This window comes from Ascidiella aspersa, chromosome 8 (assembly GCF_963924565.1).
Source record: "Ascidiella aspersa chromosome 8, kaAscAspe10.2, whole genome shotgun sequence".
Taxonomy (NCBI): Eukaryota; Metazoa; Chordata; class Ascidiacea; order Phlebobranchia; family Ascidiidae; genus Ascidiella; species Ascidiella aspersa.
The window spans coordinates 7,787,071-7,809,469 of record NC_139454.1 but is presented as its reverse complement, the minus strand read 5'-3'; the positions used below and the strand labels follow the sequence as shown (position 1 = coordinate 7,809,469).

General features: G+C 37.5%; 1 protein-coding gene across 1 annotated transcript in view; it reads right to left on the bottom strand.

Annotated features, from left to right (window-relative positions):
• The window catches only part of LOC146135622 (phospholipase D1-like), a 50,630-nt gene that overhangs the window by 13,798 nt on the left and 14,433 nt on the right, over positions 1 to 22,399 (bottom strand). Inside the window, exons 10-19 of the mRNA XM_083395901.1 lie at positions 22,064 to 22,213; positions 20,908 to 21,073; positions 15,373 to 15,514; positions 10,386 to 10,540; positions 9,511 to 9,651; positions 8,975 to 9,023; positions 8,612 to 8,667; positions 7,529 to 7,616; positions 3,392 to 3,451; positions 857 to 1,012 (exon numbers count right to left, since the gene is read on the bottom strand). Coding sequence (XP_083252027.1) covers positions 857 to 1,012; positions 3,392 to 3,451; positions 7,529 to 7,616; positions 8,612 to 8,667; positions 8,975 to 9,023; positions 9,511 to 9,651; positions 10,386 to 10,540; positions 15,373 to 15,514; positions 20,908 to 21,073; positions 22,064 to 22,213 — 1,163 coding nt within the window. The remainder of the gene's footprint in view (positions 1 to 856; positions 1,013 to 3,391; positions 3,452 to 7,528; positions 7,617 to 8,611; positions 8,668 to 8,974; positions 9,024 to 9,510; positions 9,652 to 10,385; positions 10,541 to 15,372; positions 15,515 to 20,907; positions 21,074 to 22,063; positions 22,214 to 22,399) is intronic.

Sequence of the window (22,399 nt, the reverse complement as noted above, 5' to 3'; positions counted from 1 at the left end):
CAGTTACATTCGGAATCATATTCTTTAACTTTCGCGGTACTTTTTTTTGTGCGTTTTGACAGACACGAAGCGTTGTGAGTATTGTTGAGGTGGTCATGGAAGACCACTATGACGCAAGAATGGAAACAATGAAGGGTTTCGAATCGGAAAAGACAGGTTTTGCATTCATTAAAAACAATACTCAACGAAGCGTCAACCGTGAGCCATTCTTTATGGTTTGTGAAGCGAAACTAAGTTTAACTGCGAGCAAAAATACTAATACACGGTTGTTCTGCAAGTTTTTGAATATTGTTTCGCAAAAACGTGCTCGAAATGTAGTGAGTTTCAGAGCTTCATATTTGAGATGTACGATCTATGATACTATGCGTTAAGGCCATTCGCGCATCTCTTATATTATTGTGAACATCTGAACATGTCAAGCCTTGTTGCAGGTCGCGTACTCTAGCTAAATACAGGCCAGAAAAGCATACGCAAGTTAAATCAAAAATAACTTTAGAACCCTTTCATCGGCTTCTTTTTCGCCTATAGTTACTGTATTGGACATTAAAATCAAGTAAAGGGAAAAGCCAAACAGCCTATTCGTATATAAACAACAAACATGCCAAACGGTTGTTTATCAACAGCGCTAAAGAAACACGTTAACAACAATGAAACTTGTCCTTCGTTTTTAAAACAGTAATTAACTCTAAATAATTGGAGCATAATGGTTGGAGATTGTGGTAAGACGTAATAAGAATATCAAAGCCCATACATAACTCTTTATTCATTTTTAAGATATTGAACATCAAAATGATACCTACTTCTGTATGGGCTTTAATATTCTTATTACGTCTTAACTTTCAAACAGTGGTTTTACCTTCGTATGGGTCGTCGAGATTCGTGAGGTCTTTCGCGATGAAGTTGTTGTAGTCCTTGCCAATCCACAAACGGGACTTCCCCGCCTTCTCCACCTGGGTGACCATCTGCTTATAAGCCTGCAGGTAATGGGCCCCACGTCCGGCAGGGGCTTTCCCTTTAAAGAAAATGGGTGAAATGTTTGAAAGAGGGTGCTTGAATATAGTGTTTTCTAGGGGAGCGTAATTACGAAATGTAGAAAAAGTAAAAAAAAATATTTTAGGGTTAACATCGCCTGGAATATTGCATCTATTTATCTTGGAAGGAACACTTTCCACAAACAAAACGTTATGTTTACGGCGTTTGCCAAAAGTCTATACAGTACACTTCAAGCAGGTGTATCGCCTTGGCGTAAAACTATAGATAAATCCTACGCGACAACGCAATATTTTCTTCATGCTGTACTTCTTCCCTTTAATCATCTCGTTAAATTGAGCGTGCTATAATTGTTTTGTTGCGAATAATAATACCCTTTGTTTCTTCAATCATTTTTTGTGTTTTTATTGCATTAAACAGTCTATAACAGTGGTTCTCAAACTGGGGTCCGCGGTCCTTTTGGGGTGCGCGAGACAATTTTCTGGGACCGCGAAGCACCTAACAAAAAATCAACACGGCGCTCCTAGTTGAAGAAATTACTTCACCAAACCAAATTGATTATTATTAATTGTTGATTCACGTTATGGTTACGCAAGTTGAATTGTCCATTTTGACGTCATAGTGTTGCGTTGCGCTGGGAATGTGGACTGTACGGTCCTGGGTTTAAAACTGTTCGTGATTGCTTCACTCAAATAAAGGGATTCGTTAAACTGGTTAGAGCAGCGGTTCCCAAACTGGGGTCCGCGGACCAAATAGGGTCCGTACAGCAGTTTCAGAGGGTCCGCAAGGAGAAATAGTCTTTCAACTTTTTAAACATTTGTCTATGTTTTAAACATTATCTGTCATCTTTATTGTCTTTAGTTTTGCTTTATTATTCGATCATAGCGTGTTTTATGATGTCTATTGTAACATCATAGAGCATCTATTATGCTGTACTACCTGCAATCAGCGAATCGTTCGCATTAGTTAGAACAGGCTGGTCCAAACCCAGCTGCAATCCAAATTGATCTGATTAATTAAACCTTTTTGCACGAAATGATAACGTTTTGTAATTTAGCGATTGGGAAGTATGCAACATCTCTTTTACGTGAACATTCTACGCTTATAAAATGCAGTCTTCTAATTAAAATTTTTGTCAAATACGCAAATTTTTCGCGCTTCGCGCACACCAGTTTTCCCAGTCTCCTAACATTCCATTTTATTTGCGCACAAGTTGGACGACAGAAGCAAGTTTCTGGAGCGTATCTGTCTTTCGATGCTACTTTGTGACGTTAAACATTTCATGGCTCGACCAAACGAAAAACGTTGATCCGCTCCTGGTACGAAATATCAAAATAATTGCAACGGGTCCGCCAGGCAAAATTTTTAGAAAAGTTTGGGAACCGCTGGGTTAGAGGTTAACATAGCCGAGCTGATAGCAAAGAAGCAAGTGCACCCGTCCCATTGATACCATTAAAAACCACGTGTTATTTTGTGTTTATTTTTAAGGGACCGTGAGCAATTAAAAAAATTACTGGGGGACCGTTGCGTAATTTTTTAAAAAAAATTTGAGAACCACTGGCCTATAATGTTTTAAAGGGTGACTGACATGGTTAGGTCTTCCGTCACCCTATACCGGTGTTTCTTAACTTATGGGCCGCCACCCAAAATTTGGTCGCCGTTTAATTCGTTTGGGTCGCCTACCGCAGTAGTTTATATGGTTAGATATATTAAGACCGGCCCTTATTTAAATTTCAGTTGATATGATCGGGTTGCTGAAGATTCGCCGTTACACTCACGCTTTGTAAGGTTGAGAAGCACCATCCTAAACGATAATTACTTATGAAAAGTACTGCAACGTGCAAATACACATCCATTTATTTATCTTATAGCTACGATACTGCGATTTGGCCTCGGGGGTCTTTTTTTATAATTTTAGGTTGGAACACCAACATTGCGAAAACTCTATCGCAGGGGTTCTTAAACTTTTTTTACCGCGACCCCTAAAATGTTTTTTCGGCCTCGCGTGGATCACAATATATATTTTTTTTTAAATGACGTCATGAATCTACGTCACAATAGAAATAGACTTCATAAGTCTGCTGATTTCGGTCTAATGCATTCAATGCAATACCGTTTTATTTTTAATTAAACTGTTGCGTTTGATAAATTGATTACTTCTTAAATATACACTAATATTTCAATTAGGCCTTCATGGACCCCCTAAAACTAGGTGACGGACCCCTAAGGGGTCCACGAACCCCAGTTTAAGAACCCCTGCTCTATCGGGATGAAAAAGGTCGATGGCAAGAAACAGTCATTTTTTATCTTGTGCACCTATAGTGTTAACAAAGTATAAGAATCGAGTACATAGACGCAATTTCCTGTTGACTGCAAGGGTTGTCTAGCAGTTTTAACTTACCGTTTCCTTCTGTTTCATGTTTCTCCTTTCTGTGAGGCGAGGGGCTCCTCCTACCGCCACCTAACGGAAATAAATTTAAAGCTAGTTTAAATTTAAAAAAATATATTTGGATTTTTCGTAAAACGCGAACAGAAATTTGTGTCGCGTATTTTTTAAGATTTTTAACTGAGTATTTTTTTTATTATCATGAAACAATGCGCAAAAATTCTATTTTGTCTTAGACTTGTTAAATAACGTTAATATTAATTCGGTCAGGTGTCATTATAGAAATAAATCAATATATAAAAAAAAAATATGCCCTTTAATTGCAATAAAAAACGGCAATTTAAATTTTGTCGGTAGTATCTTCTTTGCAATGCTCGACTAGATTTTCTGCCTCTGTTATAGCCTACAGTTCTTTTAAAATGCAACAGCAATTCTTATAAGAAAAACTAACTACACCTCACTACTGCGGTAGAGTAAAGCATGCAAGAGTATTTTAGATAAAAGTTGAAATTCACTTAACAACATGCAATTGAAAACGATGGGATGGATTGGACAGTGCCAAGTATTAGGAGTCAATCATTTATTTCGTAATAATCTTCCAATTGAGAAAAAAGTTAACTATTTATATTTCGTCTTTTTAGAAGGCAAATGAGAAATGAAATGATACTAACAATTTACATTCGCCTTTAAACGAAGGCAATGATTTACTAAACTTTGCGGTTTTGGCATTATCGCACAATATTAGTATATTTCAGCTCATTTCATAACGACAACAATTATAAAAATGCCAAAATATAAAAATGTGGTGTAAACGGACGTAAAATTTTGATAAAATTAATCCACGAATTTTACAAAGCCGACTATAGTTTTTGTATTAATTTTTTAACGATTCATGCGCATTTTTATACGATTCTGACTTGAAATAATTTTGACAAATTTTGACCCAACGTGTAAATTTTGACAAAATTTTGACTTTTTTTGACAAGACAAAAAATAATCTCCCTACTGATGACTTATTTAGTCACAGGTGTTTTCCGAACCCATCCCAACAACAACAATAATCAGGCAATCCACAAAACGATCTGCAAACGCTACGACATCCGTGCAAACTGCCTACTTGGCGACGTGGCGTGCGCTGATTGGCCAGACATGAGCGGCGTGCTCTCGTCGATTGGCTGAAATCCTGAAATTAGGGCAAGGCAAAAAACGGTGATGGAATTAAATGTCATGCAAACCGATTGACTGAGGGCGAAGGCTCGCAATGCAAACGAGCAAAACACGGCCTGTAGCATTTTTTAGGCATGCAAAGAAAAATGCACACTATTGAGACAGGGAATTCAAATAAATGCAGAACCAGCGCAGCGAAAAGGATCCCTAAAAATGTTTAAAGTGCTGAGAAGTAAAATGAAAAGAGACACTCTGGAGATACGGAATTAAAATAAATTCAAAACCAGCGCAGCAAAAGGGCTCTCTAAAAATATTTTTGAAAGGCTGAGAAATTACATCTAAAAAAGGGGCGAGACAGGTAGGAAAACATAAGTTTAGCCACACAACATTTAAAAAAATATATGTTACAGTGCGTTTTATAGTTAGGTTTCTTTAAAAAGCATCCAATAACGAAAATTCGGCTTTGTGTTATTACAACCTGTTCTTTTGTTAAACAGTTTTGTCTTGAAAACATTAACAGAACAACACATGCCGACTTTTTTCGTGCAGTTTACGAGAAGTACTAGAAAAGAGTGGAAAAATGAACTACACAATCATACACTTATAAATTGCCTTTCAACCGGCAATCTCAAACAGACGCAAAAAAATATATCTAATGTTAATCTGTAACGACGGTTTTACATATAGTTTGATCGAACACATGCCAAGGCTCTACACATGCCTCGCACAATGATAAATGTAAACTAGAGATGATTTGAGTGCGACTACGCAAACATGGTGCGTGTTTTCTTTTACCTGGAACATGTAGGAGACTGGCCGCTTCTAAGCAGTCTATAGCAGAGACACGAAAAATGATTAAGTGGAAACTGTGCAGCAGGTTGTGTATTTAGGATTTAGCACTTAATTCACACCGAAAAGCAACTATACTTGTATTTTGCGTAATGCCCATAGCCATTTGTACCTCGCAAAGTTTAATCTTCCTATATTAATTTAAACTTTTCTTTTAATTATGAAATTAAGTCAAGTTGGGGTTGTTAAGTTGCAATGTATCTCAGTTTTTACTCCATATCATCAATAGGGCTAATGCACACCCGTATTTAATTAGAACCATAGTAGTAGGGATTTTACTGGTTTAAGAAGAAAGTTTAGGCCTTTGGAAAAATAGAAAACGGTTGAAAAAAAAAAACGGTTTATACTGACCAAAGTTTTATACACTGATTGAAGCATAAACCAAATCATTCGCCAATTTAACGCGTCTATAGCATATTCTCTACTTGATAAATGTGATAATAAAATTGTCGACGCAAAACAAAACTATACGTTATAGTAAAGCCAATTTCCCTATCAAGGCGCAAACTGTTTATGGTGGCTCGAACTCCATCTCATAAAAGCCAACAAGTAGCAAAGCCACACGATGCCAGTAGTAAGAGCTAAAATTATTTTGCGGCCAAAATAAAACAACTTAAGATTTCATTGCAGAAATGAAACCGGAAGAATATCATATGTTGCAACATCGAAAACGGAATTTTCGTTAGCTTTAACGAATTAGGAAAAAGCAGTGCAAATTTTTGTATGTTAGCAGAACGACAAGGTTTTATTGGGCAAGAAATCGAAATTAGAAATAAGCAATTAAAATAGCTGAACGAAGGAAAGCCGAAAGTGTGTCATACTTGACGATTGGATGGCGGATTAGTAGGGACAAGAAAATAGACTTGCATAGACAACCACGTCTTTGATTACTTGCAGAATTCTTTCAAAACCAAATCAGACTACTCACTACGCTGCCGTGTCGAGTATTGGGAAGAAGTACAACAAGAGTTAGCAATAATTTTTTTAAGCGGCGATCAGTCCCACGTATAGAAATGTCCAATAATATGGTATAGGAACTGGTACCCAATGCCAAGTGGTGGTCTATCAGTACTTGTCCGATATTAAGATGTTATAAGTAATTAATTAAAGCAGTTAGTCACGGTTTGCGATCTAACTGAACGTTTCCCTTTTTTGTATTTATTCAGAAAATATGATTTTAACAAAAAGGTAACAAGCGCCGAAGCTAGCTTTAGTTTGACAACCCAGAAAAACATTGCTGCAAATTTTTGCGAAATCCTATCGGCGGTATTTTCGTCCAAAATATCGGGAATCGAAATATTCTAAAACCTAAAAAGTATCGGACAACTCTGGCCCAACCCCAAGTATACTCGACAGTGCGCACGTTTGACGCGGTCGAGTACATAGGCGGAGTCCGATACTTGATATTTTAATTCGATAGCCGATATTTTGAACAGAAAGCATCGCGATCCGATCCGTTACCAAATGACGTCATTATTATGCCCCCAAAAGCAAAAAAGATAAAATTAAATCACTTAAATATCATGGTTAATACGTCAAAATTTTCTTTAGTGTTGTTAGATTAGTTACAACTTAGTTCAAGTTGTTAACCTAAACATATTTGATAAATTTGTGCTTCAAGATAAAAATTGCTGTTTGGATCGCAAATTCAGGCTGATATTCCTATGTTAATAGTTTGGTATCGGATCGGCACCGATACCACCACAGTATCGGACGAGTACTGATTCTACCACTTCGCATCGGGTATCGGCTCCGATCCGATATTATCGGACATCCCTAGTAAGCGGCAGCTACGAGTATTTCAGTACGAAGGAGAGTTCCCGACCCTTACGAGTCAGCCAGAGCTGCGGAGTCGGACTCGAGAAAAATTAAGAGTTCCCGGGTTCGGTGTGCACACTGAACATGCGCAATGTTAAATTCGAGACCGATAAGACAGCAAAATGTAAATTGAAAAGGTGGAATAGCATAAATTATGGTGGAATATTTTATAACCCCATGAATCGGGACTCGACTTTATTTTTTCGGCCGGAGTCTGACCCTGATTGTTTTCAACCGACCACGCAGCCCTGCTGTAAGCGGCAGCTACGAGTTTTTGCATTCGTTATAATATTGCCCGCGGGGAAATAAGGACCTCACCTCCGCCGAGAGTGGAAATGGCAAGGGTGTCTTCTTCCTTCTTCTGAGACTTCTTATCGTCGTCGCCCGTATCCGACCTACGACGCTCCTGGAAAGCGATTGTTTAGAAATAATCATTGTTTTATTAATTTTTAACTCCTGATCTCTAAGAATTTATTTTTTAATTTAAATTTAAAAAAAATGGAACAGAAATACTAAATAGGATTAACTTGTTAGCACTTTGCATTCCCCCAAACACTCCCTCCAAGTGGCTTACATCAGGCCAACCAATACTATTCAATACCTGGGTTCAGTGTTTTTTTTAAGGTGACCGAAACGTTCCCCCAAATTTCTCCAGCGGTTTCCCAAATTTTGGACTTGCAACTTTTTGGTATTTAAATGAACACTTGCGGTCTCTTAAAACTACTTAGCGGTCACCCAAACCAAACCTTAAAAAAACCTGCCTGGGTTACACCTTTCATAGATTCTTATGTTTCCATATGCGAGTACTGCAAACAGGATAGGAATTCAATTTTGCTAATGTCTATAGTTCCTTAGTTGGGACCGACATATTGTTTTAAATAAAGTTTAAGACCTAAAGTCACGTAAGTAGGCGCTTCCAATTCAACGTTACACTTCTTTTCGGAAACAAAATACGTTAACATGTTAGAAAACGTTATAAAAATCTTTACGCAATATTTCGGTTAACATTATTCAGTGTATTTTCTTTTTTATAAATTGGCCGTTTTTGTACTTTAATTAATATGTAAACATGCCTTACTTAGTCATAAACTTACGCATTTTATGCACTGTTTAGCATTCCTATATATCTTTCTATGCAATGAACTATGCTTCATTTATTAATTAACATGTCAACAAGTGATTTGATGTAATAACTTACTTAATTTATCATAAATTGGTTCCCATGACCATTGTGTCAATTGAACTTTTTTTGTTATAGTTTGGTAAACATGTTGACATTTTAACGTACCATTAACGCCGTAAAACTACTTTGCTTTTATGTATTCAATTAATCCATTTGCAGAACAAAGCTAGTTAAGTATAAAGCCTATACAGGGAAAAGCACAAGTCGTTTTGAGTTACCCTTATTCGATGACGTATGCTGAGCAACTTCCGTAGTCGATTTCCCTCTTTCGGTCCTAGGATAAAAAACAAGTTACAACACAAGGTTCAGCTCAGGCTAAATGTATTGAGCGCAGTGCATTTCATTGTGTATGCAATCAACGGGTCTGGGTCAAATCCACTGATCAGAATGTTGTATTTGCGCTGGTGAACGGTGCTTAATGTTTGCACCAGTTGTATTGTATTCAATTTAAATTAATCATAAACCAAGATTCCTAAGCTACAGCATACGGATTAAAATAATATTGATTTTAGCCAGCATTAGGCTTCGTGTTATTCAGGGAAGCATACATGAATCTAACAATATTTTTAATAGGTGTTTACCTGTTGAATTCGATTCTTTCTTGTTCTCTTTAACCGGTTCTCGAGGCGACTTTGAAACAAAAACATTCGAAAATTTAAAAAGAAAACATTGACCAAACAAAAAGGCTAAAAGTTTAGTTACTATTTGCTTTTTACACTTTAATCTTTTTGTAATCCACTTAGAAAACCTTATATGAAAATGTCTGAACTTGCGGCAGAGTGAATAAAGGCATGTAACATTTCGCAATTGAAAGATTTTGCTAAAGACTGTGATTGAAAACAAACATCAACGCCCTGATAACAATTGTAAATACCCTGAAAAAAATGTAAAAACGATAAATAATAATGTGAAAAACAAGAAATTAATAACTGGCATTTTTAGGCACATAAAAGCTATTGGAGATACCTAATGAAAATTTTCATCAAGAGCTAACAAAATAAAAAAAATAAAACCAAATGTAAATAAAACTACAACATAAAAAAATGAAAATAATTTAAATAAAACTACAACATAAAAAAATGAAAATAATGTAATAATAACAAAAAACCCGCTGTACCTCGGAAACGTGTTCGACGACTCCCATAGTCATAGCTCCTAACATCCCAAGCGCCATTGCGGTGGAGGATTGCTCCATTTTGGCAGCGTTGCGTGATTGGGACGTTGTATTGCCGCTACCGTCCGTTTCAACCTCCGATTCCTGCACACGTTTTATCACTTTGTGAGTCGTTGAAGTTAAATCGCAAGAGCTGACGGACTAAGGCGTACTGTTGTAAACATGGCATTTTGAAAGGACCTAAGTCCCAGTCAAGTCATATGTAAAATAACTTAGTTCATGGCAAGTATTTTTTTAATAAATAACAAGTCCCAGTCAAAGTCATAATTAGAGCAAGTTAATTCCAAGTCAAGTCCTTGCCATAAATATTACACGTTTAACTAATAATTGGCAAATTTGCCGGATTTTATGAGCAATATCCCAGATAAAAAATACCCAAAGCGCAATACAAGTTGCTTGCAAAAATTAGGATAACTATCCAAATTTTGTAAAAAAAAAGTTAAATGAAAACACTCTATTTCAAGTTAAGCCATTTGTCCACAAGACTTAAGTCAAGTTAAGTCACTTTAAAACAGTGAATTAAGTGTACTTAAGTCAAGTCAAGTCATTTACTTAAGTCATTACCAACACTGCCAAGGCGGTCCTATACTATAAATATTGTTAGTATAATAGCAGCGATATAACCCCAATTACTTTCTAACGGTAAAGCGCAATTCAGAAAGGCCTGGTAAAATCAAATCAGAATGGCCAACTTAAAATAGCTAATTGTTTTATGCTTATCGGCTACGGCCTGAAGTTTTCTCCCAAACCGCTTCGTCCCTTTGCCGAACACAGCGGACAAAACATGGCGGCCGATTTCGGGCGGTGCGACAACCAACCTCGGCGCCATCTTGGAACATGAGTGCGGTGACGTCAGTTAGGCGATGCACGTGATCGTCCCAGCGCCCGTAGCAGAGGTCGATTCCCCCCACAAAGGCGGTGGATTGGTCGATTACGACTATCTTCTCGTGATGAGCCCATAACAGCGTCTCGCCTGCAAACGAATTTTTTTTATATGTATATTTATTTGAAAAAGGAACTGACGATGCCAGTGTACAACAACAAGCTAACAACGAAGATTGGGCCAAAAAGGTATATTTGTGGGGCACATGCCGGTAAACTGAACTTGTAAATTTGCGAAAGGTGAATGCAGCATATTCAGCATTCCGACTCGATGCTGTCAATTTAGCGGGGAATTTGCGGCATTTTGAAAACCCCGTGAAATCTGAAGAAACTTCGCCAACTGCCGATTCCCAACCTCATTCCGAACTCGAAATTACGCTCACAGGGAAATGTGTTATCTTAAACATCGCATTTATACTGAGTCAATCAGATATCAAAACGCATTTTGAGTTGCAGCGAACGATAAAAGCTGAACTAACGTTCCACGACTGACATTCATGAAAAAGTTTAGTTAAAGAAAAACAAAAATTGTATTATTGTGTTCGATTTATACGTTCAGAGCAAAATTAAAATTGTGCTAACGTAGAAACCATTTCATTTTGCTTCAAAATTGTTGCGTAAAGCTCTGTTTTACCATTTCGTATATGCAATGTCTTACAATTCACTGAACTGGCATTTTTTATGAACAATGTTGTTTTAGTGGACATTTTTAGTGGATATTTGATTCCTTTGTCGTCGCTTCACTACTGTTTAAACGTTAATCAAAGTCAACTGATACTAAATACTTTTCCATATTTATAAAAGCTAGAAAAAGCCTAACAAACAAGATTTTCGTGAAAAAGATTTTCAACAAAATGTGCCTAATGCTAGGCAATATATTAAGCGCATTATTCACACAACGATTGAATAACCGCTCGTAGCGAATGGAACGGAAACAGCAAAATTAGCTGAAAGAGCAGCGTGAAGAAAAAAACGTTCTAAATCATATGATTAAGTCGACGGCGACATCTATCACGAATAAACAACGCACGCCCAGTTACTGCCGTAATGCGTGTCCATAAATAGTTAGTTACGGTATGGATACAAAACATACTAGAAGCCCTATAGGTTTTCTTGTTAAGCAAAGCAAAATTTAGTCGGATTTCCGAATGACGCATGTTATCGCATTTTTTAGGCATTAAGTCGGTGTTTCTTCACCTTTTTAGCGCTCGTACCCTTAGAGCTTTCACGGAATTTTCACCCTGTCTCAAATGGTCGACGGAAGTAAATAAAATTGTCATAATAGGAATTAAACTCGGTGTATTTATAACTTACGTGTTGAATGCATGCATTAAATACAGTCTTGTAAGTTCAACAATATTTACAACACACAAACAATCGGTCAATTTACCAATGGCTTTTTTGTTGTTGCTTTTGTAAATTACGCATTCTTCAAATAGGCCTAAATAGTACAAACTTTAAAATTGCATGTCGTAACCCCTACTTTGGTGATTCGTACCACCAAGGGGTACTGAACCCCTGGTTAAGAACCCCTGCATAAATTAAATGAGACAATAACCACAGATGCCAAAACTCGTCTATAACCGCCCGAGTTCTATCGATTCCATGTTGAAACCCCCCGGAACACATTTTCTTCGGTCGAATTATAAATTGTCGATCAATTGTGGATTCACGTTCATCAATAATGCAAAATAAAGAGGCATTGTATCACGGCTTGACAAACACGATATGCAAGGCGGCGGCGCGACCGATATCACCCCAGTTCTAGGTATCTTTTATTTTTGTCGTGCCTAAATTGCGTCCCAATTTGCATTTCAGTTTTGTCATTTTATAAGTTAACAACCAAACGTTTTGTCACTCTTCAATTTAAAAGTTGATCTCAATTAGTCATTAACGCTTAAAGGGAGTCCAGGGAAATCGAAGAAATGCCTATTGGAAATGCTGCGCAAGGTCTCTAGAGAAACATTGCGATATTCATTATTCATGCAAATGGCAGTGGTAATAAATATGCCGGGAAGACGTAATTCACGAGAGACTGAACGCGCAATAAGTGGCACGTTCGAAAAGATTGAATTTCGCCGCTAATGCTTAAAGTGAAAGCTGAAGTTTGGGACCTAATCCTTTTTTTTTACTTACGCTTATCCACTTTTGAAAAATAGGTTACATGTTACTGGTTCGTCTGGAAGCAATTTGCCGCTTGTATATTTTTAACTTGTTTTCAAATTTTTTTGTGTTAGTCTAAAAAAGTCTTAAATTTTCACATGCCTATGATTTTTGCGCGTCAACTAATATATATATATATACAAATATTGAAAAGCACTGGTCGTAAACGTATAAAATTAAAAACAGTCCTCAGACAGACATACCTACATGTTTTGACCTAATATAGATCTCCTAAGGACCTAGAATAATCAGGTTTACAAAATATATAAAAAATTCAAAATATAAAAATCAAAACCGACTGGTGCCTGAGCGTTTCAAGAAACAGTGCACACAACGACACGCAGTTGGTTTACATATTTCGTGCTTTGACCAGTTACATATTACGTGCTTTGATCGCAACGCCGAAAACAAGCAAAATAGCTGGGCCGGGTATTTGCGAATGGGCGCGTATATTGGTAAACTGTCGCTTCTCGGGGGGCCTTGTGGTTTAAAAATGGAATTCGTTGAAAACATTACGCGAAAAGGAGATGCTGAAAATCGGTCTAACAAATGAGACAAGGAGTTTGAAAATCGCAAAATCGCGAGTATACACTTGTCAAAAATTGAGAAAATTAATAAAAATACACCTGTTTGCTATAGAAGTGTTTTCCTAATAAGGTGACCACAAAAGAACATCTTCCCAAGCTAATGCACAGGAATCAAATACACTAAATGCGACGGCTTTTTTTAACTATAGAAAGTGGCTAGTTGACCGAAACGCCCTTGTACGCTTGCACTACTATGTACAACAGGTGGATATTTATTGATTTGGGTTAGCGTTGGGGTTGGGGTTAGTGTTTGGTAGGTGGAAATATTAAATTTAATTCCCTGGTTTGCGTAATTTCAATTTCGGAAATCAATTTAAATTACTTTGTTAGCCGGGTAAATAGTCTCAGGATTTTCTTATAGGCTATTTGACCGGATAGCTTTTTTACTCTTGCACCCATCAGTAATTAACTGATTATATGTCGATTTGAACTACTTTGGTGTCCGGGTGAATAGCCTCTTCCAAAACTATCAGCCAACGGTTTTTGGGAGAGGGGAAAAGCTTGGCACAGTGGGATACTGTTTGCTCGCCACATATGTTGTCGTGTAGCGCAGTTTGTTTGCTGGCTGTCGCTGATTGGTTTGCTTTGCACACACGAGAGACTGGAGGTTAAACAACCAAAAAGCGGCCAAATATCGGGGCAGATGCTGGCGGGTATACAGAAACGACAATTAGCGCAAAAGCTAGGCAAAGGGACTTTTACAACTGGTCGCCTTGGCGCGACTTTATTTACTACACATGGCGTACTGGCATACACAAGTTGTTTCTCAACCTTTTTTCGCGGAGACCCGATCTTAAGCGTAAGATAACAATGGCGACCGAATCCTCTTGACTGAACTTTTTGCGAGCTTGTAGTGAACAAAACTCAAATACGATAATATACTTAGCATTAATAAATTCAAATGATATCAGCCATGACGTCGTTTTCATTCCACAATTTTCTCAAATCTTGCTGAAAACCAATCTCCATTAATCTAAGCATATAAAACTACTGCATTTGAAGTTTTTGTGAGCTTCAAGAAAACAAAACTCAAATACGACAATAACGTTAATAAATTCGAATTCAATTGATGGTTATTATCCCTTAATTTTCCAAATTTTGGACAAATCTTGCTAAGAACCAATCTTAATAAATCTAACCACATAAAACAACTACATTCGGCGACGAAACCAAATCGAACGATGACCCGATTTGGGCCGCGACCCATGGGTGTAGTAACACTGGCGTAGACCATTTTTTTCGCATTTTTGGTCGGTTTCAATGATTTAAATAAATGACAATTTTTTGCTCGTTCGGATGGACTGCAATGACGCCAGAGAAACACGTGTTCACCAAAAAGACCAAAAAAATGTTGCAGGGCTGTTACAACACGCAAAGTGTACCCTTAATAAGGAGAAACAGATGGTAATCGATCCGGGTGTAGTAATTTTAAATAAAAAGAAGCGCTGACTGACAAAACACATAAATTAATTTCAAATCTTTCGCGGAAAAGGGTCTGACACGGGCCTATTGGTTTACTGTACTGCTAATAACAATGCCAAAAATTACAATAAAAATACAACATAACACCTACTAGAGAAGTGATTAGCCCAGGTATTTTTACCTTGAATGGTGTGACATTTTGTTTTGGTGGCAATATGTTCAAATTGGTAATTCCGTGACATAAATGTATACTTCAAATCACATTGAATCAACTGAAGTTTTGAATATAAGGAATCTCCCACAGACAATAAAATGTTAAAGATAAATTCGCGGTTTTGCAACACTAGATATTTAGACAGTTTGTTAAAATTTTTTTTAAAATTTAAGATAATTTTTTTAATTAAACATAACTATATATTTCGCCGTTTAAAATCGGACGTCATCAGTTTTTGTACCAAAAATAATAATGTGGTGAATAGCCCAAAAACAATTTTCAAAATAATCAAATTCAAAAACATAGATAAAAAACAAATGAATACATAAAAACTATAAACTCAATACATTAAATCAATAGGTAAGTGTGTATGGAAAGGGTATCATGTGGCACTATAGAAGTGCATAAAAACAGTCTTTATATAGTTCCACCTGATTACCCTATATTAGAATTACAATCACGGCCATTTACAAAGATATATATAGAAAGAAACCTCAAAAAAGGAGTCAACAAATTGGCGACCGTTATAGTGCTAACCTGCCGATAGGTCTGGGTGCCGCATGACCTTGATATTTCTCGGGTTCAGTTCCTGCAGTGTTCGCTTGCTGTAGGCGCTGTCAAGTCCAACGGCTACCTCGACTTCCTTGTAGAGTTGCACGTAGATCTTCACGCCCTCGTCCTGCTCAAACACGGATCGGGGTTAAAGGCGGAATCGCGCGGAAACGCTGAAGTGCGGACACTTTTTTAAGGGACTTTGATTGCGCGTAAGTAACGCATATAGCGAAACTGCAGAATAACTAACGGGAGAGTCATGGCTCTTTTTGAAGAGTAGACTCGTATTAATCACCCTATTGATCACGTTGTGCACGCTTGATTTCAAAGGTAATTTTGACGGAATATGAATATTCAAAATCGCGCTAAAAGATGATGGGGACATTTTTTAGGGGACGTTGATTGTACGCGAGAGACGCATTTAGTGAAGTTCTTGGTTGGTTTGAAGCAGACTTAAACAACTGGATAATTCTAGTTTTCTAATTCAAAGAATTACTACAAAATGCGGTTGATATGAATTCTAAACAAGTTTTAAATGGCTTGTGTGCTCTAATTACAATTATAATCTAATACGGGTTTAACAAAAATGCTTATTTGTCTCACGGCACCTTCACAATTTTATTTAACACTCTTTAGTCGGAGTGAATTGTAGATGAATTTTACAATCTTTTAAGTATAGGTTATACTAAAAAGTACAAATATCAGCACAGGAATATTTGCCATTTGTATATTTTTAAAAATTAATTGAGATTTAAACAAATCTGATTGTGAGTCAATTCAATGCAAGTTTAAATGATAAATTATTTCTCGGTTTTCAAGATATCAGTAATTCTAATTCTTATTCTTATCTAATTTGGAAAAAAAACTAAAATAAATCGAGTTGTCCAAATCTGGTTCGAAGTGGCAGTTTTATTCACCCTTCCTAAATACTAATCAGGTTGACCTTAAACGCCATGCTGTCAGTACGAACAAAAATATCCTACGAGTCAAATTAAAAAAAAAAGTTAATTCGCGAATATAGGAATAGTCACATTTGACATAGAAGCGGGTCGCCGTATTTTCTGCTCAACGTATCGGGTATCGGTATTGGAATAAAATAGCACGTCAAGTCGAATAGAGCTTCTCCAGTAACAACCAAACCTTAAATAAGACCAATGTGTGGTTTCGCTAGTCTTTTGTTGTTGTTTTTTTTGTGGTCAATTTATAGGTCTATTCGAACCTACAGGTTTGTTAAACCTGCTCAAACTGGATGGCGCAATATTCTCAGAATAACAAGTTAACATGTTTATAATCTTAACAGGTTTATAGTTACAGCGAATCTCGGTCGCCTTTATGGAAAGATGGCCAAAGTAAAACCATTCACCAGGACGATTTTTCGGTTTGGAACTAGGAATAATTGCACGACGGGTGCGCTTTGAGCAAACGTATAGTAATGGGCAACAATCTTGCTGGATAGCTCATTCGGTAATGCAACCTTCGTTGCAAATCACTGGCGAGAGTTTAACTCAGACTCAAGAACTGTTATGCATTATTTTTACATTGTTCCACCACGAATAACACATTTTATGTTTCTGTATATTAAAGTGAATCTTTGTTGATGTATTTTGTCTTATTTTAAATCTGGAAAATCAGGCGGCACTTGAGGCAGATTGCATTGTAATCTTGACAAGCTTTCGCACAACTGCGCTTCCTAAGTTGGAATAAAAGCAATTAAAATATATAAAGTGCAGGCAAACTATGACATGTCGTTTTGTACATTGTTCTGCTCCAAGGTTAGCAGTTACCTAATGTAGCGGCCATAACACGCTGTCTGTCAGTTTATTCGAAAAAAGCTGTGTGTGTGTCCAACCACTAACAAGAATTTCAACAGCCAAATTGTGTTTTATGTGGTTGACGGCCGACACTTCCTGTATCTTTGTTTGCCGCTAAAATTCGACGAAAGCCAGCCACAGTCGAGGTTTAATGGTGACGAGCAAAAGCTTTCCGCGCAGCTGACAACCCCAAGGCGACAGAAGGCTTAACACTGTACAGACCAAGATGAATAGAATTCTAAAGCCGGTAAAAACGCTCTAAAGTCAATCTTGATTTTCATTTCCAACCAAAACGGCTTCTAACATTGTTTCTCAACTTTTTTTCTAGGTAAATACTAAACGTAACAGTAGCAGCGAAGCGTTGGCGACCCTATTCTATTCACCAAACTATTTATAATGCCCAAAACACAACACAAATAGTATAAATAAATTCGTATTCGATTAATATGAGCCATGTTTTTGTATTTCCCCACAGTCTTTCAAAATTTTGAAGAAATTTTGCTCTTAACCGATCTCAATAAACTTAACCTGTATAGTAAACCATTTTAAACGGCGACCCAATTTTGACCCATGGGTTAAGAAACACTGACTTATTAAAACAAAAAGCCATTGTGTTTTAATGCATAACGCATCGACCATTGGAAGAATACCTTTTATTCTTTGATGGTTTTCCTTGCACAACTAAAATATTGATACGTGAGTGTGTGTGTACAAAAGTGAACCCAAACCTTCCCGCGGCGAACATTGTCTTGCTTGCACGGGCGTAATTCACAGATCGTCTGATTTATGTTCGTCCCCTTAATATTTCTGGTTTCTTTACAAAAGGGCTTCGTGGAAAAGTCCCTTTTAGCAAACGACCAATTGTGTTGAAACGATCTTTTAACAGGCGTGGAGCTATTTCGACCAGGCCAGCAAATTGCAATTAGAATTTCAAAACAGCCTAAATCACAGATTATTTATCGACCAGCGTTTGCACTCAAGGGGATAGTAATACATATTCGAATTAGAGTTTGCTCTACATATTAAAAGAGATTACTTCGCTTATTGACTAAGATTTGAGTAGATATTAAAAGAGATTACGTAGATTCTAAAGGAAATTAAATTGGATATTGTACAAGACTCGAGTGGATATTAAAAGGCGGACAGACGTTTTTTAAAACAACAAGGTTCGCTGAGTAGCATTAAAAGTATAGCTACATACGATCGGCTAAATGACAACTCAAAGTGGATTTGGCAAAAAGTATGTGGTATTTTTGAAATAATTCTCTATTTTCTCTTGCACAGTATACATAGCCACTTTTAGTTGGGGGTAGACCGGCGTTTCACTAGCGAAAAGCTAGGATATAACCATTGCAGACATGGTTTGCGTTTTCTCTGTGGGGAGTTGGTTGGAAACTATTGTAAAAATATATACATACATTTTCAAAAAATATATTTGACCTAACCCTATATCCCGAATTCTAACTCACCCATTACCCAACCCTAACCCCACACAAGGGCAAACTAGGGCTACGAGGTCGGTTAAAATAACCCGAGCCCGACTCCGGCCCAAAAAATAAACCAGAGTAGCCTGATGTGCTATTTCGTCGTCTACAACCTGTATTTTACACATTTACGTAAATAAAGAGTGGATATACCACTCATAAGGGTGTCATGCAATATTCCATCAACCCACGATACACGGGTGTAAAATATTATATCATATACCATTACACCTTTACAATTTACAGTTTGAGCCCTTATCAGTTTTTAAATTTGGTACTGCGCATGCGCACATCGAACTCAGGGCTGATGGAGTGTGTCTTAGTTACATTCGAGTCCGAAGTCCGACTCCAGTAAAACCAATCGACTCCGTTGAGTCTTGAGTCCGAACAGCAAGGTGCTATAAAAGCGGTGCCAATACGGAGTGAAAACTAGGCAGAGTTCAAAACAGGCGCATGCAAGAAAGTTTGCAACACGAAAACGTTTATTGGTCCCACACCCCTTCCTGCGGTTTTACATATTATTTAGGCCATTTAAATATTATTAAAACAAATAACTGAGGTTTGGCACAACATTGGCCGCCACGGGAGACAAACCCAATGTGACGAAAAGACACCAAAAAAATAGCCAAAAAGGTAACTGGGACAAGGTTGAAAACAGTTTTCATGCTAACATTTTTCTTGCCCTCGGTTCACCAAAGTTTGTATCCGTTTCCGTAATAAGCGACAAGACATGGGAAGCGCGGTCACAATTGACAAGCGCGCAAGTTCCTGTGCGTGGGCTTATGTGCGTGCGATGCATAAGGCTCTAACAGCTGTGTAAAACGGGTGGTTAGGCCGCCGGGGTAGGGCTTTATCTTCGAAACACGCAGCACTTCGTATGTAAAATAGACCCGGAATATGTAAAAGCGCTTTTCGTTCAGGTTAGCGGTTTAAGGAATCTTCTCGCAGGGTTGTTATTATACGATAACTATCTTTTCGCGTTTTTGTTAATATCGGGTCACCATAGAACAAGTGTGGCATGCATGTTTTTTAAAAATTAGTTCAGATTTATAAACTTTAATGGAATAAAATGAATATAAAATGAATAGCATAGACATAGGTAGCAATTAGTGTACGCTTCGGATATTTTTGAATAAAATAATTATTTAAAACGTTCACAACATGTTATAATTGTTATATACTCCTATTGCCTTTGCTATTCTTTTGACGTCCAACAACAACCTACAGTCATTATATTGCACAATTGTCATATGATTTTTGGACAAGCAAGTGTAAAATTCAAATTCAATATCATTAAGTGTTCCAATTATGCCCAAGTTACCGACACTTTCGACCTCTAACAGGAAAGTAGCCTCATTTAAATCACGAGGATATCGAGTGTACGTAACTTGATTTTTTAGCTTTGTTGAAATAAGTGATGGCAAAGCAAACAATTTAAAAAAAGGGTTAAAGGGTATTCCAGGCTTAACCGCACACAAAAAAGGCATTACTAGCTTCGGGCCAAAACAAAGGCTTTACTAGCTTCGGGGCATAATGGTTGGAGGTTGTAGTAAGACGTAGTAAGAATATATCAAAGCCCGTACAAAAGTATAGCTATCATTTTGAACGTCAGATGTTATAAATGAATAAAGAGATATTATCTGAAACGTTCAAAATACTATACTTTTTTAGTATTGGCTTAAAAATCCCTACAACGCATAACAAGCTGATTTCACACGAACATCAGCACTGCTTTGCTGCAAGTTACAAGTCACGTTTCATCGTGACATGGACACACAATGAAAGTAGGGTTAAACCATCTCATTTTTATGACACAGAAAACTTCAACGACAGAAAACAACCATGTATGGTAGTGGTTTAAACCGTTTTCGGCTTGCGGCAAACAAGAAAATAGAAAAAAATATTCGCGGCAAATTCTTCGTACAAAACAGTAATATCAGTAGCTGACAATGGCCCTATATCATCATAATTTCAGTTTTTTAATAAACAGCTGTTTTCGGTTGTTAACGTGTTTGTGGTGTACTTGAATCATCTGTTCGTATGTTCAAAGTACAGAAATTAATTAAATTTTCATGTCATGACACTAACTAAAGTAGATACAATTTCGAAATCGAACAGTTCCGTGCATAGTGTGCCTAATTAAATGTTATTTGGTAAGCTTCCCGACAGAGTTACCCGCTTCTACAGACTTATTTAGTTGAATAATTAACTGTAAATTTACGCACCGCTTTGCGTTGCAGCAGCTTGTCAAGACGCCAGTGATCGCCTTCTGTGATTGGTCGCTTTAAATAGATCTCGGGCGAAAGCCACCAATCAGTGATGAACACCTCTTCCCGTGCCCTTTCAATGGCGTCGGCGACGGCGGCCATGTAAGTCCGACCGTCTATGAACCTGAGAAAAATAGGGAATATTAATTACACCCTTTATTAATTATTTAGTATTTCGGGGATGTTTTCTCTCGTAGCCTATTTGCAAATTCCAGTTTTTATCATTAGCCTTAGCCTAATTAAAGTTATAAACCTCCTCTTGTTGTTTTGTTTAAATTCAATGACATTGGCATCTTGCATTGTTAAAATAAAAGCAAAGGCAAATAAAAACCCATTTTCGACTGAATATAACCCCAAATATATTTTCATATTTCGCACGTCCATTTTGGTCTCGGTATGACCGGAGGTCGTGAGTTCGAACCTTACAGCAGGCTAGCTGATTTTCTAGCCTAGCCTGGACTGCTTGCATCATTGACATCATTGATCGACATATTCATGGAGGCTGCTATGGCTTTCGGTGTACTAATGATACGTAAGCCGTAATCGTTGGTCAAAAAGCAGCAGAAGGTCTAGATCACAGTTGTAACACGTATATGTGTGTATCTTTCATTGAACACATTTTAGTACTTTTATTTCTGTCATGGGGTTCGACATTTGTGCTAATTTCGTACCCTGAGTTTTGCTGTTGCGTTCCGGAGTATACTGCCCTTATTTCGCTAGCGTCCCAAAGGCGCAGTAGTTATTGGTTTACGAAGGAATGGTGATTGCATTCTGCGCCCTATACACAACCGTGCCTTTTTCGTTTCTGTGTACAAATTTAGTTCAACTACCATGGGTAATGAACCTTTCAAAAAGAAAATTCCGATACAGTTTTATTGGTGCTTCTAAACGTGTAGGAAGAGCCCATTTAACACTCACTTTGTGTGTTTTTTCACTGCAGCACCTTACCTTAATTGCCTGCAATTTTTTACCACAACCTAACCAAGTATCCCCAAAATTTACACAACCCCTACACAAAAGCACACCTTCACCCCAATTTACCAATTTGCTGCGTAACAAAGGAAAACACGCGTCGAAAGCTATAGTGCAACAAGTGACCAAGTGAAGGACCCACCAGTGAGCGTAGGAGTCTTTTCGTTGCGGGGCAAAACACCCGAGCCGTATCTCCTCGTCAGCTAGTCCGTCCGCTCTGGTATCCTTGCACTTGAGTATGGAATGCTTCCACTCGAGAGCCTGTCGGTCGGTCCAACAGTCCACCCTCAAGCTGCGAAAAAGGCAGAATAACGCGTTTTTTTTTCGGGGTCTTTTCAAGTCGAAAGTTGCACAGGGTCGCCACACATTTTTTGAAATAAATGTAAGTTTTTATAATATGTAAATCCTGCCAAAGACAATCACGGACTTTAAAGATTCAAATAATTTTCAAAACTAAGGTTGTGCGTCGCACAGAGTG